Raw genomic sequence first — 17,248 nt, 5'->3', positions numbered from 1 at the left:
TGGGGTCAAAGGAGGGAGACCCATGGAGCTGGGCTTCTGGAGAGAAGCAGGATTTGGGTGTGCTGAGACTGGGGAGGAGTCAAAGTATAGGGTCTAATGTGGGAAAAGGATAAATAGCTTTGTTTTTCTAGAACTTGAGGGTACAGTTGGCAACTTAAAAAGATGTTATCAATTTTTTAGAAGAGCACACCAAAGGTAAAAATTATATAAATTCAGACTATAATAAAAATTATTTAAACATGTATCATCTTGAAAGGCTTGTTTTCCTTCCACAGTGCTTTTGTAAGTTAACTACACTGCTATGCTGTGCTTAGCCTCTCAGCTGTGTTCCACTCTGCGACCCCATGGACTGTAGCCCGCCAAGCTCCTCTGTCCATGGGGATTCTCCAGGCAAGAATACTGGAGTGGGTTGCCATGCCCTCCTCCAGGGGATCTTCCCAAACTGGGATCGAACCCAGGTCTCCCACATTGCAGGTGGATTCTTACCAGCTGAGTTACCAGGGAAGCCCCAACTACACTGCAACTTGCTTCTAAAGGAGACACATAGTAGAAGGTCCTAGCATCCTGGTAACAACAAATTATATGGTAGGATTTTTTATATCACTTGTATTCATTTTTGAAAAAAAAAAAATCAACTCAAGCAAGAAAATGAGTTTAGACTGACTTAATTCAGAGATATTTATGCTCAGTATCAATAAATCAAATGCCAATCATGCAATGGATACAAAGATCATGTTCAAGTATTAGACTGAACCATATAAATCTGCCAACATTGGACTGTTATTTCACGTATTAAAGAACCAGCAATTTCATATGCTTCATCCTAAGAGCTCTAAGTACACTGCTGACAAGCTTAATCAGCACTCTGAATAAATTTTAACCTCCCATCACACATTGGATGAGGAAAGTTAAATGAAACAAGAGATTTACTAATGTTGACACAAAGCTGCTTGCATGCTAAGTTCTGGTTTATAGGTTCAAACCAGAAAAAGAAAATTAGAAAGAAAAAGCATGAAAAAATAGAGAAAAGAAAGAACAATAAGAACAGAAAGAAAATAAGAAAGAAATCATGGGGCAGCTGTCCTCTTTAAGAGAGAAAGAAATAGTGATTTTTAAAATTTTGTGACTGAATAAGGATGGACATAATTTCCCCCACATTTACAAATAAATACTACTTACATAAAACACTAACATAATATAGGAGATTAACATTCACTGAGTGCTTACCATGTGCTTTTAAGTACTTTATATATACTTTTTCATTAAATATGTATAAGGACATGTCAATTATAAGGTAAATAAGGTCTGAGGATATAATGTATAATATGGTGATTATTATTATATAATTGAAATTTACCCCAAAGGTATAACTCAAATATTCTCCAAAAAAAGAGGTAGGTTTGTGAAGTCATGGATATGGTAACTAAAGGGGGTAAACTTTCACAATGTATACGCATATCAAATAATCACATTGGATACTTTAAATATCTTATAATTTTATTGGTTAATTACATCTTAATAAAGCTGGGAAAAGATATGAATAAGGACAACAGGAGGCTGGTGGTTTCATGCGTATTTCTTAAAGGTGAGATGGTTGCCTGCATTCAAGGGTGTCACTCAGGCTAATAAGGACTGAGTTAAGATCTGAAGCCAGTTCTGAAGCCAAAGCCTATATTTTCCCTACCTCATCCTAATGTCTATAATGCAGTGAAAGCTACCGCTGTTCAAAAAGTTTTAAAAAATTAGTTAAATGCTTAGTTAAATTAGTTAAAATTTTAATTTGGAGGCCTAAGATGAAAGATCTCATGTTGTATGATATAACTGTGCTGTTACTGAGCAAGGAAAATTCAGCACAAAAAGAAATGGGGTAATCATTTTATCTGCTGAAAAACATTTTAGTGCACATTATATTTCAAGCAAAAAAAAATTCCAAGGAAATTCAGTTCAACAAGTATTTGAAATTCTGTTGTGTGTCTAACATTGTGAAGAAAGATTTGTGTAAAGTTACAGTCCCATAATTATCTGGTTAAAGACAGAGGTAAAAGTGGTGCAGATTCACCATTAATAAATGGCACTGGAAATATTCAAATACCCACCATTTTCACATGTACAGCAGACTCTTGATTAAGCATTTCTTGATTATCCAGTCTTCTGGATTTTCCCAGGTGATGTCACAGTAAAAGAGAGAGAAAAGAGGTACATGTGACACACATACATTTCAGGCTCTTCCTGTATGTTAATACACTTTTGGTTTGACAGAAATACTAAGTTATTGAAGTCAGCTTTTTTCTTTCCTAAGCAGCTCAGCAAAGATTTTACTCTATCTCACAAACTTTGGGCTAAAAATTGTGTATGGAGAACTTGCAGCTCTCCTATAAGAACTCATATGGTTTGATAAGATTTGAATAGTTAAAGTGAAGTATATATTTGGAAAAAAATGTTTTATTGCGTGAGTACTTTATCAACATCTTCTCTACATGAAAGGATGAAGTTTGTGGGAAAATTATGCATTATGAATCCTGAATCAGTGAAGAAATATACAAACAGAATGTAAGGAGAAACATAATCCACAAAAGTCAAATTTATTCTTCAGCTTTCTCATATTAAAATCTTTAATTTTGTGAAACGGTGTGACTAAGATTTGACTTGTGTTTGAATCTAGCATAGTGTCTGGCACAAAACAGGTAAGTGATAGTGTTTAACTGATCACTTAAGGGTTTTGGATAAGACATCTTATTATACTAAGTTTCATTTTTTTTTTTCTAAGTTTCATTTTTGCAGTATAAATCTCAAGGAAGATTATTTTTGTTCCTCAATGACTCTACTTTCACTTTATTCTAGATAAGCAAAATTTCATAATGAAAGCACTGCTTAAAAAGGGTAAGTTAGCTGAGGAAAAAACTGACTTTTTCTTAGACTCTGGTAACAGAAGTTGAACATTAGATGAATGTTCTTTATAATTAAAACGTGTGTAGCAGATATAAAAAAAATTATCAAATTCTAAAACCCACCCCCTATTCCATTTAAAGTACATAAAACTGGGAAATATCTTCCTTGAAAAAGTATTTCCCACCCCTCTCAGAAGGGCTGCTAGTAAGTTGATGATCTTATAATTGATGGCATCTTAGAGTTGATAAACAATATTTAAATGGTAGGATACCTCCATTTTTTCACATGTGAAAAATATTGTCATTGAAATTACCTGGCAAATCTGTTTCTTCATTTATGGAATCCAAACTATAAACTATGAAATGCTTATGGCTTTTCTTCAATGTTTAATATCTGAAAAGGGTTTCTAGATTTCTCAGAAGGCACTATTTAAATAAAACCATTTTATTAGCTTGAAAAAGAGGAAGGAGAATGTGAAAAAGTCACAGTGAAGCTTATAAAAAAAAATCACATATTCTGACATGTTTGAAAAACCTAAAAGAGAACAATTCAAGCAGTGAAGAATACATTTTACTATCTGGGCATCTAAAATCTTTTGTGACGTGTACTCCAGCAGACCCAATTCCTCTCCACTCTCCATCCTCAACTATGGCTCTTTTTGGAGCTTTCATTCATGTTCAGTAGAAAAGGAAAGGGGCGGGGGGGGGGGCGGGGGAAGCCAGTGTTAGTAGGTAAAAGAGTTAATCATCTTTCTCACAATCTCTTCATTAATTTTATTTAAATAAAATACAAGGTAAACAAAGAGTGATCAGAAATTTGATCTGATAATAAATAAAGGCCAACTTTAGAACTAAGCAAACCTAAATAGCTTACTAGATACTACCTGAATTTCAAATGACAATATTTCATTCTTCCTAGTCCTCAATGGCCGGAGAAGGCAATGGCACCCCACTCCAGTACTCTTGCCTGGAAAATCCCATGGATGGTGGGCTGCAGTCCATGGGGTCGCTAAGAGTCGGACATGACTGAGTGACTTCACTTTCACTTTTCACTTTCATACATTGGAGAAGGAAATGGCAACCCACTCCAGTGTTCTTGCCTGGAGAATCCCAGGGACTGGGGAGCCTGGCAGGCTGCCCTCTATGGGGCTGCACAGAGTTGGACACGACTGAAGTGACTTAGCAGCAGTCCTCAATGGCAATCTGACCAGAATTTATCCTTATTCAAAGATAATCTCACACAAGTGATACTACAGTCCTAATAGAAAAATCACTATCATTACAGAAGTGTACAGACTAAGGTATAAATGTCAGCATTCTGGCAGTATTCTAAGGATGACACTGAAAATTAGGGCAGAGTATTTTTAAACCAATAGGCTTGTAAACCTATACTTGGTATATAAAGTTCTGGCTTACTTTGCCAGCAGTCATCTGTTGCAGATGCTTCAAGAGAAGAGCTGCTGAAAAAAACAAATCGAGTGCAGAAGACTTGTTCAAAAATAGAAAATATTACCCTTGAACTATGAACTCCTAAGAAAATTTTGAAGTTTCAAAGTATTTGGAATCTTTAAATACAGACTGGAAAATGTGGAAACTGGAAAAATAATTACTTTGTGTTCTTTTGCTGTGAGTTTAAGGTCTCTACTGTAACAGTGTTCGTTACAAGGAATATGTAGGACAAGGCTAAAGGCTGAAGCGAGAGGTAAGAACTTCACTTGACTAGCATAAACTTGAGAACTGACAAGTTTTAGCTATTGTGGTATTTCATTCTGAGATGATTATCTTTACCCCTTGAAGTTATTTATAAATTAATGACTGAAAATTTCTATATCAAGTGAAAAATCTGCCTTGCCTTTATACAGTTTTAAAGTATCTATCTGAATGCAAATTGAATACTTTTAAAGGCCCTCTTGACTGTCTTACAGGAAAGTGAAAAAATATTAAAATTTATTGATATTATTAGCTTAAAAAGCTGTGATTCTGCTTTAAATTTGATACTTTCAGAAACATTTAAACTATACAATAAAGTAATGAAATTTTGAATGATAAACTGTATACTACTTATATAAGAAAAGGTATGTATTACTACAATATGGACAGGGTATCAGCGACAGTCCTAAAAATCTGACTGCATACCTCTGGCAACATACATTACTTGTCCTAAGCTTGGGTTTTTAATAATGACACTTAGGGTGATCAGAACATGGAAAATCAAACTATAAATTCATTATTTGTAAAACATTATAAAATCAATTTCTTGGGGGGCATTTAAAGAATTCTCCCTAATTAGATTTTCAAGGCAGCAGTAAAAAAATAGCAACAACAAAAAGTACCAACTGGAAAGTGAAACTGTCTCTTGATACAAACAGAAAACAAAAATGAAACTGAATAGCAAAAGGTGGGAGAGTAAAAGAAGGTGATAGAAGAAAACAGGTTTCAATGGTTATTTATTTAAAAATTGGAAATTGATACCAATTTTCTTAAATAGCAAAACGTGGCTTCTCAGAATTTCATAGATACTTATGAAACCACAATTTCAGAGCTTAGAGTTTATTCATCTATCCTCCACACCTCCTCTGCCCTACTACCTAATAGTGTTTTTCAAGATACGAAAACCAAGGCACAGGGAAAATAGATAATTTATACTGATTACCCTCAGAAAACTCTTGAGTTACTCTGTCCTTGGATTTGTCCTACAACAACAGCATCGGTAGTAAACAATATCCAGAGATGTGGGGCTTGGATACAGGCTGCCAATAAAAACCAAGTAAACTGCCTTTAAGAAATGGTCTGCTGCACTAGCTAACTATAAAAAATAAGGTAATTCAATTATTTAAATCTCAGTTAACCACAACATTCTAGGCTGTTATAGTAATACACATGTTTGAATCGATGTTAATGTATATGTTTGAATCTTAATTTTCATCATACAGTATGTTGTAATCCTTATAGACAGTAAGGATTTTATCAATTTATCAATTTATAAAACATATCTAATATAAAGCCATTCCATGATATCCTAGATAAAGCTTATAGGCTCAAGATAAAAATTAATTATCTTTATTACTAGCAAGAATAAAAAGTTCCTAATCCTAGGTACACAAATCATGTGGCCATCAGCAAAACTGAGTCACACAACAACTAAATGAACAGCAAAACTGGATTTTTTCTTCCCCCTGAAAAGAGATTTCTGAGGGTACGTGGCTTTTTCTTAACATCGACGTGTGAAACAAGGAGCTCTTAAAATTAATCTTGCAAATTAGAATTTCTGAGGCCCAAGACACTGCAAAGTTCTCCATATTCATATCTTTGCAAACTATAAAGAAGTTTTGTGTTACACTGGATCATTCTATTTTAATTCACTTAATTTGGATTTTTAAATGCCTAAAATTTCAACAAGATACAGAATCAAGTTAAGAATCAGATGAAGTTCAACAAGAGAAACTCACTGTTTATATGAACTGTAGACACTTACCCTGAAAGTAACCGGACAAGCTACAGCAGCAAAAGAAAATTCTTCCTGTCTGAGGAGTACTAATATAGCACAAGGTGCAGCCGAGGGCGGTCCCCGAAGCCTTGGCTAATAAGCTCTATGCAAAATCAGTCTTGTGACGCATTACTACACAGTGCTTTATTATGCTCTGGGTGACAGGCTTGCTGCTGCACTAGTCACCAGTCAGTCTACAGAACAGGATGAAATAAAATAATGCGGCAGTTAAGAAAGAGTAGGTAAGTCTGTACTATTAGAGCACTGCCAACGTGCTCTGCAAAGAAAAGAGGAACCTCAACAGTTTTAACACTTGAAAACACCCTCTTCCTCATTATGTGATTCAATTGTCAGCGCACTTGGAGTATGTGTACTTCTCGGTACGAATATTATATTTTAATGCAAAGTGAAAAAGATGAGGTCCTGTTTGCCAGGGCTGGGGGAGGGGAGAGCGGGGAGCTATTGCTCAACAGGTACAGAGTTTCAATTTGGAAGATGAAAAGTGCCCTGGAGATGGATGGCAGCAGTGGTGGTGGTTTCATAACAGTGTCAGTACTCTTAATGCCGCTGAACTGTACACTTAAAAACAGTTAAAATGGTAAACTCTGTCACGTGTATTTTACAGTTTTAAAACGATTAGCTCATGTAAGACGTGAAAAAGAATGTGGTAAGTTGTTAACAATCTTCATCGCAGGGTAGTGGGATTTAAAGTGATTTTTATGTTTTTCTTCATATTTTCCTACACTGTAAATTTCAACAAGACCATGCACGGATCATCTAAAAATTCTGAACAGAATGAAAATTAATTTTTATGGTTAAAAAATTAAAAAAGCTCCTTTCCTGCTGGAAATGAAAGCAAACCGTTGTAAAGATAAATATTTTTAACCTTTAAAGAGAAATCAGTCTTGTTTTTAACCTGAGTTGTAGGATTAAATATGCTAATACCATGTGGCAGGGCCTGATAGATAAGTTACGTTACTGGCTCTGGGAAGCTTTATCATTAGGAACAGGGCTACGCTACACTCATGTAAATAAATTTGTATACTAGCCTTTTCTCATCTATACTCAAAGCAAACTGAACCAACATAACATTTCAGTAATCAAACTTTGTGAAGTAGCACTCTGTACTACAAATGATACAAAAAAATTTTAAAGTTGTTTTCAAAAAAGGCCACTAACAAATTACCCAAACTTGATATCTACCAAATGTTAAAAACTTGACATTGTTATCTTATTTTAATAAGATGAGAAGATTGACAACATAATATTCCTCTTAGAGGAAAATCTTTTAGGTTCTAGTAATGGAGGCTCAGGACTTCCCTGGTGGCTCAGTGGCAGAGAACCCACCTGCCAATGCAGGAGACACAGGTTTGATCCCTGGGTTGGGGAGATCCCCTGGAGAAGGAAATGGCAACCCAGGCCAGTATTCTTATCTGGGAAATCCCATGGACAGAGGAGCCTAGTGGGCTACAGTCCAAGTGGTTTGGTTGCAGGAGTCAGATACAACTTAAGCAACTAAACAACAACAATGGAGGCTTCAGGGCAACTAGTTGATCCATTTTGAAAATGCCTCTGTACTGTGTATGAATGTGTTGACTAAACTGTCCTTTAATATATTAAAATGGTTAGCACTGACAAGAATTTTAAAGATACATTTTTAAAAGATCACTCCAAATGCATCATCGCCAAAGGGAAAGTGAAGTGAAGTCCCTCAGTCGTGTCCGACTCTTTGCGACCCCATGGACTGTAGCCCACCAGGCTCCTCCATCCATGGGATTTTCTAGGCAAGAATACTGGAGTGGGTTGCCATTTCCTTCTCCAAATCATCTTCAAGAAAAACAACAAAAAATGGTGGAGTTGGAGTTCCACAACCTTTAAGGAGGGGAATTTAGAAATACTATTAGAAGCTTTAGAAAACCACATTCCCTTTGAACAGACCAACTTTATGTCCTAAGGACTTTACCCTAAGGAAACAGGGTAGTGCATGAAGATTTAGTTGTAAGGACGTATATGGCAGAGTTGCTTTATAACACTGGGAAACTGTAAACACCCTAAATGCCCAGTATCTAAATGTTTATTGATACAAGGGAGGTGAATAAATTCTGGCATACACATAAAAATTATACAGTTCTCAAAGACGATTACTATAAATAGTTACAATCTACTGTATGTTTACTGAGTGCCAGACACTTTTTAGCACTTGACGTACCTCGTCTCATCTCATCTCATAACCCAAGAAGGTGTGTGCTACTATTATCCTCATAGCTGGCAAATGGCAGAAATGGATTCAAACTCAGGTTTCTGTGACTTCAGAATCCATGCCTGTAAATCAATATACAGTACTGCTCTGTGAGATCAATATTTACAGGTAAACTGAGATATACATGATCTATTATCCAGTGAAAGGAGTTATGAGAGTATCAATGGCCAGAGTCCATAATCAGAAAAGAAAGTTAAAAATCAGAACCAGTCAACATCATATGGTGGATTATTTTGAAGAATATTTCTAAAGCAGAGAATTTAGCCAGTTGACCCTAAAACAAAGCAAACTACAGCATGAGAACCAAGATGGCTAGTTTCTTGTCAAGAGGGGTATTTTGGTTTCTAAGGGAGAGAGCCTTTGACTGTGTGGATCACAATAAACTGGAAAATTCTGAGAGAGATGGGAATACCAGACTACCTAACCTACCTCTTGAGAAACCTATATGCAAGTCAGGAAGCAACAGTTAGAACTGGACATGGAACAACAGACTGGTTTTAAATAGGAAAAGGAGTATGTCAAAGCTGTATATTGTCACCCTGCTTATTTAACTTATATGCAGAATACATCATGAGAAACGCTGGACTGGAACAAGCACAAGCTGGAGTCAAGATTGCCAGCAGAAATATCAATAACCTCAGATATGCAGATGACACCACCCTTATGGCAGAAAGTGAAGAGGAACTAAAAAGCCTCCTGATGAAAGTGAAAGAGGAGAGTGAAAAAGTTGGCTTAAAGCTCAACATTCAGAAAAAGAAGATCATGGCATCTGGTCCCATCACTTCATGGGAAATAGATGGGGAAACAGCGGAAACAGTGTCAAACTTTATTTTTTGGGGCTCCAAAATCACTGCAGATGGTGACTGCAGCCACAAAATTAAAAGACGCTTACTCCTTGGAAGAAAAGTTATGACCAACCTAGATAGCATATTGAAAAGCAGAGATATTACTTTGCCAACAAAGGTCTGTCTAGTCAGTTCAGTTCAGTTGCTCAGTCGTGTCCGACTCTTTGCGACCCCATGAATCGCAGCACGCCAGGCCTCCCTGTCCATCACCATCTCCTGGAGTTCACTCAGACTCACGTCCATTGAGTCCGTGATGCCATCCAGCCATCTCATCCTCGGTCGTCCCCTTCTCCTCCTGCCCCCAATCCCTCCCAGCATCAAAGTCTTTTCCAATGAGTCAACTCTTCTCATGAGGTGGCCAAAGTACTGGAGCTTCAGCTTTAGCATCATTCCTTCCAAAGAAATCCCATGGCTGATCTCCTTCAGAATGGACTGGTTGGATCTCCTTGCAGTCCAAGGGACTCTCAAGAGTCTTCTCCAACACCACAGTTCAAACGCATCAATTCTTCGGCGATCAGCCTTCTTCACAGTCCAACTCTCACATCCATACATGACCACTGGAAAAACCATAGCCTTGACTAGACGGACTTTAGTCAGCAAAGTAATGTCTCTGCTTTTGAATATGCTATCTACGTCGGTCATAACTTTCCTTCCAAGGAGTAAGCGTCTTTTAATTTCATGGCTGCAGTCACCATCTGCAGTGATTTTGGAGCCCCAAAAAATAAAGTCTGACACTGTTTCCACTGTTTCCCCATCTATTTCCCATGAAGTGATGGGACCAGATGCCATGATCTTCTTTTTCTGAATGTTGAGCTTTAAGCCAACTTTTTCACTCTCCACTTTCACTTTCATCAAGAGGCTTTTCAGCTCCTCTGCACTTTCTGCCATAAGGGTGGTGTCATCTGCATATCTGAGGTTATTGATATTTCTCCCGGCAATCTTGATTCCAGCTTGTGTTTCTTCCAGTCCAGCGTTTCTCATGATGTACTCTGCATATAAGTTAAATGAGCAGGGTGACAATATACAGCCTTGACGTACTCCTTTTCCTATTTGGAACCAGTCTGTTGTTCCATGTCCAGTTCTAACTGTCGCTTCCTGACCTGCATACAGATTTCTCAAGAGGCAGGTTAGGTAGTCTGGTATTCCCATCTCTTTCAGAATTTTCCACTGTTTATTGTGATCCATACACTCAAAGGCTTTGGCATAGTCAATAAAGCTGAAATAGACGTTTTTCTGGAACTCTCTTGCTTTTTCCATGATCCAGAGGATGTTGGCAATTTGACCTCTGGTTCCTCTGCCTTTTCTAAAACGAGCTTGAACATCAGGGAGTTCATGGTTCACATATTGCTGAAGCTTAGCTTGGAGAATTTTGAGCATTATTTTACTAGTGTGTGAGATGAGTGCAATTGTGCAGTAGTTTGAGCATTCTTTGGCATTGCCTTTCTTTGGGATTGGAATGAAAACTGACTTTTTCCAATCCTGTGGCCACTGCTGAGTTTTCCAAATTTGCTGGTCAAGGCTATGGTTTTTCCAGTGGTCATGTATGGATGTGAGAGTTGGACTGTGAAGAAAGCTGAGTGCCAAAAAATTGATGCTTTTGAACTGTGGTGTTGGAGGAGACTCTTGAGAGTCCCCTTGGACTGCATGGAGATCCAACCAGTCCATTCTGAAGGAGATCAGCCCTGGGATTTCTTTGGAAGGAATGATGCTAAAGCTGAAACTCCAGTACTTTGGCCACCTCATGCAAAGAGTTGACCGTTGGAAAAGACTCTGATGCTGGGAGGGACTGGGGTAGGGAGGAAAAGGGACGACCGAGGATGAAATGGCTGGATGGCATCACCAACTTGATGGACGTTAGTTTGAGTGAACTCTGGGAGATGGTGAAGGACAGGGAGGCCTGGCATGCTACGATGCATGGAGTTGCAAAGAGTCAGACACGACTGAGTGACTGAACTGAACTGAACTGAACTGAAGGGATAGATGGCTCTGGCTCTGATGGTGTTCTGTCCTGTTAATCTAAGGAGAGTAGAGAAGAGATGAAATATGAGTATTGTTTCCTGACCATATGTAGGAGACAATGTCTGCCTTTGAATTCCATCCAGTACGTGAGTATATGCCAGGGGTATAGGATTGTGTGTCTGGTGAGGTGTCCCTCTATGTCTGAAAAAACAATTTATATACCTTAATTTAAAAATAATTTACTGCTAAAAAGTGCTAATCACCTGAAGCCTCCAGCAAGTCAGAATTTTTTTGCAATAGTAACATCAAAGATCACTGATTAGAGACCACTGTAACAGACACAGTAACAATAAAAAGTTTGAAACCCTGCAAGAATTACCAAAATGTGAGACACAAAGTGAATAAATGCTGTTGGGAAAACGGTGCCAACAGACTTGCTTGATGTAGAATTGCCACAAACCTTGAATTTGCAAAAAATGTAAAGTGCAGTAAAATGAGGTATGCCTGTGTAATTTAATCAGTAAAACCCTAAGAGAAAGATAATACTTCCCTTTCCATTATAGATAAGGAATCTAAGATCTGGGAGAAGTCACTTATTACTTACACAGATGAGCTGGAAGGCTTTTTTTCTTACTACATCAGCACTGTTTCTAGGCAATAATATAAGCGTAACACTGACATGAGAGGACTAAAGATGTGTATCAATCAGAACAATGTTTTGAAACTTGCCAGAAAAAAAGGAAGAGGACAGATGCAAAATACTGAATGAAAGAAAATGAATTGGTTTCAAATAGCTCTAGGATCTTTTTTTTTTTTTTTTTGAGAGAAGATTTAACAGATCCAGGAAGAAGTCATAAAGTCGTAAAGGCAGACTCTTTTAACAACACACAGTGGACTTTCATCTCTGGACACAATGACTGGGCCTTGTTGCCTGGGAGTTTCTTTATTCACTGTCATAGAAACAGTAATTACTCATACCACTCCTAATGAAACTCGACACCTGAAACTGATCTACCAGAGAGCAAAGAAGCATGCAGGAGTCAAATATTTGGCAGATTTTTCTCCCCTTATAACACTGGAACTGGCTGTCTTTATCATAGAAAGGGATATTCATTTGTACTTCTGAATAACTTGTTACAATGTTTAGATGTTGTCAATTTTCAATTAACTTGAAAAGCTAAAAATGATCACTTCATACTTTGCCATCAAAAGTTTTGAAATGATAAAAAAAACAAAGTCCAGAGAAAATCTATCCATTTAAATCTTAATAACTTATTAATTGATTTTATTTTTAATCTTTGGTCAGAGAGTAAAGAGAATAAAGGTATTACATTAACTAACAGTTGTATATGAAAAAAACCACTTCATAATCCCACATAAAACCTGTGGTATACAGTTATTTCTCAATAATCCACCCTATGACTTAACTAAAGTTTATCATAATACAATTATCATTCCTCTATGTAATGTATTTTTAAACTTCAACCTGAATTTGACTGACACCCTAGGAAGTTATTCCCAACCAAGCAATAACGTCATATAAGGAAGACAATTCATAGATGAGATGTAATCCTCTCTATAAGGACTCTTGCAAAACTTGTTCCTGTTAATCGTTGCGTGATGTAAACAGCAAGACCATTTTTTTAAACATGCAAAACACCTGTCTAGGTATCTGACTTCTATCAAAACTTCTCTGAAAAAAATAAGTCAACAGTGTGACTGTCAAAATAAAACTGAAATAAATGATAAAGATGTTTATATGAATATGGTTTAAAATATTTAATAAGCAAAAACAGAGCTGAAAATAATGAACTATTACATGCTGGGAAAATGAACAGTAAATAAAGATTTTCCTATAAGTTTTCTTCTCATTTAAAGCAATTTGAAAAACATATCCTATTTGGTGACTGTTAGTACAGCTTATTGCTGCATTTATGAATTTATACACATATACACCAACTGAGGAAAACCTATGGGTCTGGTCTCAATGCATTTCTTAAAAACTCTATGCAACAATCTAGGATTGAGGAACTTAATTTTCAGAAACTCAAATGAAGTTTTTGAACATAGTCTGTATCTTTTTATTTTTTCACTTAAGAAGTAATAAATTCTGTAAACTCCTTTAGAGGAAATGACATTTATGTTGTAATAAGTAGGTCAAGTTCAAGAACACTGGGTGTAAGACAATACCATAAATGAAGGAAATCTTTCTTCCTTCCTCTTCTCTCAAATGTACTATTAATAGTAGTAAATATTCAAGATGCTCAGCACTGAAATTGATGTTCCCGTTTTATTATGTCTAAATTTCTGTGCCTGAAATGTAACAGCAAGAAAAATTTTTGTTTTAATTTTGGACTCTTTCCACACCACACAGTTGATATTCTATATGTTGAAAGGAAACAGTATTGCGTGGGATTACTAGTTTGGTATGGGTTATATTAAAAATGGTAAGAAACAGTTATGCTATTAATGGCTTTAGTATTGGTGTATTATATGCAGCACACCTGAAAGGAGAGTACAAAGACTGAACTTACAATCCCTTCTTTTAGCTATGCTAAACAAACTCAAAAAATAATAAGGTAAGAAAACAATGAAGAATTATTGAAAGAGATTCAAGTTTATAAACTAATAACTTATAACAAAGAATTATTTAAAATTAAATGGATGATATCAGTGGTTGATAGAGTTTTTAAAAGTGTATAAGTAGAAGAAAATGGCAACCCACTCCAGTATTCTTGCCTGGAAAATCCCATGGATGGTGGAACCTGGTAGGCTATAGTCCATGGGGTTGCAAACAGCTGGACACGAGTAACCAACTTCACTTCAAGTAGAAGAAAACATAAACTATAACCCCTCCAAAACTTCTCTGAATAGTAGCAACACAGCAAACCAAGGAACTTAATCTTAGAAAAGTTTTGATAACATATGTGTCCTCAGTCGCTCAGAAATGCCAGACTTTTGCAATGCCATGGACTGTAGTCCCACAGGCTCCTCTGTCCATGGAATTTTCCAGGCAAGAATTCTGGAGTGCGTTGCTTTTTCCTACTCCAGGGGATCTTCCCAGGGATCAAACCTGCGTCTCCCGCATTGGCAGGCAAATTCTTTACCACTGCACCACCTGGGAAGCCTCTTGATAACATATGAGTGAGTGAAATTGCTCAGTCGTGTCTGACTCTTTGTGACCCCATGGACTGTAGCCTACCAAGCTCCTCTGTCCATGGGATTTTCCAGGCAATAGTACTGGAGTGGATTGCCATTTCCTTCTCCAGGGGATCTTCCCGACCCAGGGATCGAACCCAGGTCTCCCGCTTTGTAGACAGATGCTTTACTGTCTGAGAAATGTGTGACACAGAAACCAAGCTTACGGTTGTCAAAGGGGAAAGGAGTGGGAGAAGAGTTAAATTAGAAGTTTGGGATTAGCAGAAAAGCCACTATGTATAAAATAAACAAGGTCCTACTGTATAGTACAGGGAGCTATATTCAGTATCTTGTAATTAACTATAATAGAAAAGAATCTGAAAAAGGATATCTATAAAAATATATCTGAATCACCTTACTGTACACCAGAAAGTAACACATTATAAGTCAGCTATACTTTAACAAACCAAACCAAAACCAAACCAACATTGGAACACTTGCTTATTAGAACTTATAAAAAGAAGTTTGGTAGAAAATGGCCTTTAAAAAGCTTTGTGGTCAGTTTTGTATTTGTGAGCTCTATCAAACTTTAACAGATAGCTCCATGCTAGATGAACTATAACACATGAAATAACTATCCAATTTCTTTTCTGAACTAACTAGTATAAAACTCTAAGGCAAAAGTCTCTCAAAAAGAGACAAAAAGAGAAAATATACCTAAGTTCACTTTGAATAAACATATAAAAGTTTAAATAATAAACCAGTAACAAACTAAATTTAATATAATAACCATCTAATGTGACTGAATCAAATATATTCCAAAAATCAATTAATAGTTATCAAAGAGAAATGACAGGGTCACAAATGACTATATTTTCCTCTTCATACTCTTGGTATTTTCTAAATTTTCTATGATGAATAATAAACTTAGAAGAAAATAAAGATTATTTTTTAAAACTTACATGTTTCAAAATAAAAGAAAGTGAAAGTGTATATAATGTTACTATACACCTCTTTAGAAGCAATGGGCAGTCTATGTTAAGTCATATTTATGAAGTGAAATGAAAATTATCTATTGGGACAAAATCATAATATTTTACTATTTTTTCTTCAGTAGCCTTCCTCATTCTATGAGTAAGTTAGTGAGTAAGCTATACAAACTAAACAATATGCTATATTTTCCTAGCCTGGCTATAAAATGAGGTCATAAGGTGTAAATGAGGAGTTACGTGCAAATTAAGGTCAGCAAAACATTCTATAAAGAATTAGTACAAAGGTATGAAAAGGAGGGTCATAGTTAGTGACTCAAAAATGGAAGTGAAATTAAAAAAAAAAACTGGAAAAATGTATTTCTAACATACTCTCGTGGCCAAAAGCATTTTATAAAAATTCTTGCAAATCAAGATAAAGAACTGATGATTCAGCAAAGAAGAAAATAAATGGTCAAGTATTTTAAAGTTTAATTTCAAAAGTAATAGAAACGTTTTTTTAAAAAAGCTATCATTTGGCAAAGATGAGGGAAAAAAAGATACCTACTTCCAGGAAAACATGGAGCTAGGTACTTGGATATACTGTTAGTGAAAATATAAATTGGTACAACCTTTCCAGAGGGTAACCTGGCAGCATACTCAAAAGGCTTTGCTCCAGCAATTCCATTTAAACAGTCACAGACAAGCATAGATGCTACAAGAATGCTCACTGATCCATTATTTATCATAACAGAAAATGAGAAACAAGCTAAATGCTCAACAGTGAAGAACTTGCTAAATAATTGATGATATTCATATATAATACTGAAGTAACATAATATAGTTATTAAAATAAAGGTAAGTTTGTTATTAAGAAATAAATTAACAAGTGAATCATCTTTTTAAAAACAATGTCATATAGTATGACCCCATGGGAAAAATGATACTTAACAGTTATATGCATAGAAAGAGAAAGGAGTACATTTACTAAAATATGGTTTTTTTTTGGTTGGTGAAAATTGCAGATTACTTTTTTCCCTTCATCTAGATATATAATTTTATATCAGCATATACTATCTCAGAAATAAAAAGAGGAAGAATCAATGGGAGATTAAGTATAAAATAGGCAAATAATTTTAAAATGGAGAAATTCCTTATAAAAAGCTTAATTGTAATTCAGGTATTCATGAGTCAATCATCAAAACACCCCAAAGCTGAATCAAATGACTGGAAATCCACACATGGTGTAGACCCCATGAGTTAATTAAATCTATAATGATCAAGATCTGTGCTTGCTGTGAGTATACTAGAGGGGACTCAAAAGTGAGTCAAATGCATGTAGCTTTATCCTTTCTAATAACTCATGCTTCTTGTACAATTATAGTGAAATTAACTGAAAATGACATGATGGTATGTGCCAATCCTCCACGTGTGCTTCCCAGGCCAGCTGAACCATCTACAAAGATGACAGCAGGAATGCAGATTAAAAAATGTCGCTCAAAATTTGGCATAATGCTGTATATCTCTCATTCTTTTTAATATTTTTAACTCTGAGAAAGATGTATGATATAATAAAACCATTCAGTTTTTATCTCCAAATCTGAGGTCTCAAATAAAATACTGTTATCAAATAAAATTAGAGATAATTTTTAAATGCATTACTTAGTATAAACATACTACATGAAAACATCATGTCTAAAATC

General features: G+C 35.9%; 1 protein-coding gene across 5 annotated transcripts in view; it reads right to left on the bottom strand.

Moving 5' to 3' along the window:
- The window catches only part of NT5C3A (5'-nucleotidase, cytosolic IIIA), a 41,630-nt gene that overhangs the window by 13,219 nt on the left and 11,163 nt on the right, over positions 1–17,248 (bottom strand). Inside the window, exon 2 of one of the 5 annotated variants that reach the window (XM_068972734.1) lies at positions 2,097–2,151. The exons of 3 other annotated variants lie outside the window; for them this stretch is intronic. In XM_068972734.1, coding sequence (XP_068828835.1) covers positions 2,097–2,132 — 36 coding nt within the window. In that variant the 5' untranslated portion in view covers positions 2,133–2,151. Of the gene's footprint in view, positions 1–2,096; positions 2,152–17,248 lie in introns of those variants that run through there. One more of the 5 variants, XM_068972736.1, reaches the window with a different exon arrangement.

The sequence above is a fragment of the Capricornis sumatraensis genome, chromosome 5 (assembly GCF_032405125.1).
Source record: "Capricornis sumatraensis isolate serow.1 chromosome 5, serow.2, whole genome shotgun sequence".
NCBI lineage: Eukaryota > Metazoa > Chordata > Mammalia > Artiodactyla > Bovidae > Capricornis > Capricornis sumatraensis.
The sequence above is the reverse complement of the archived record's forward strand: the minus strand, read 5'-3'. Positions and strand labels throughout refer to the sequence as shown.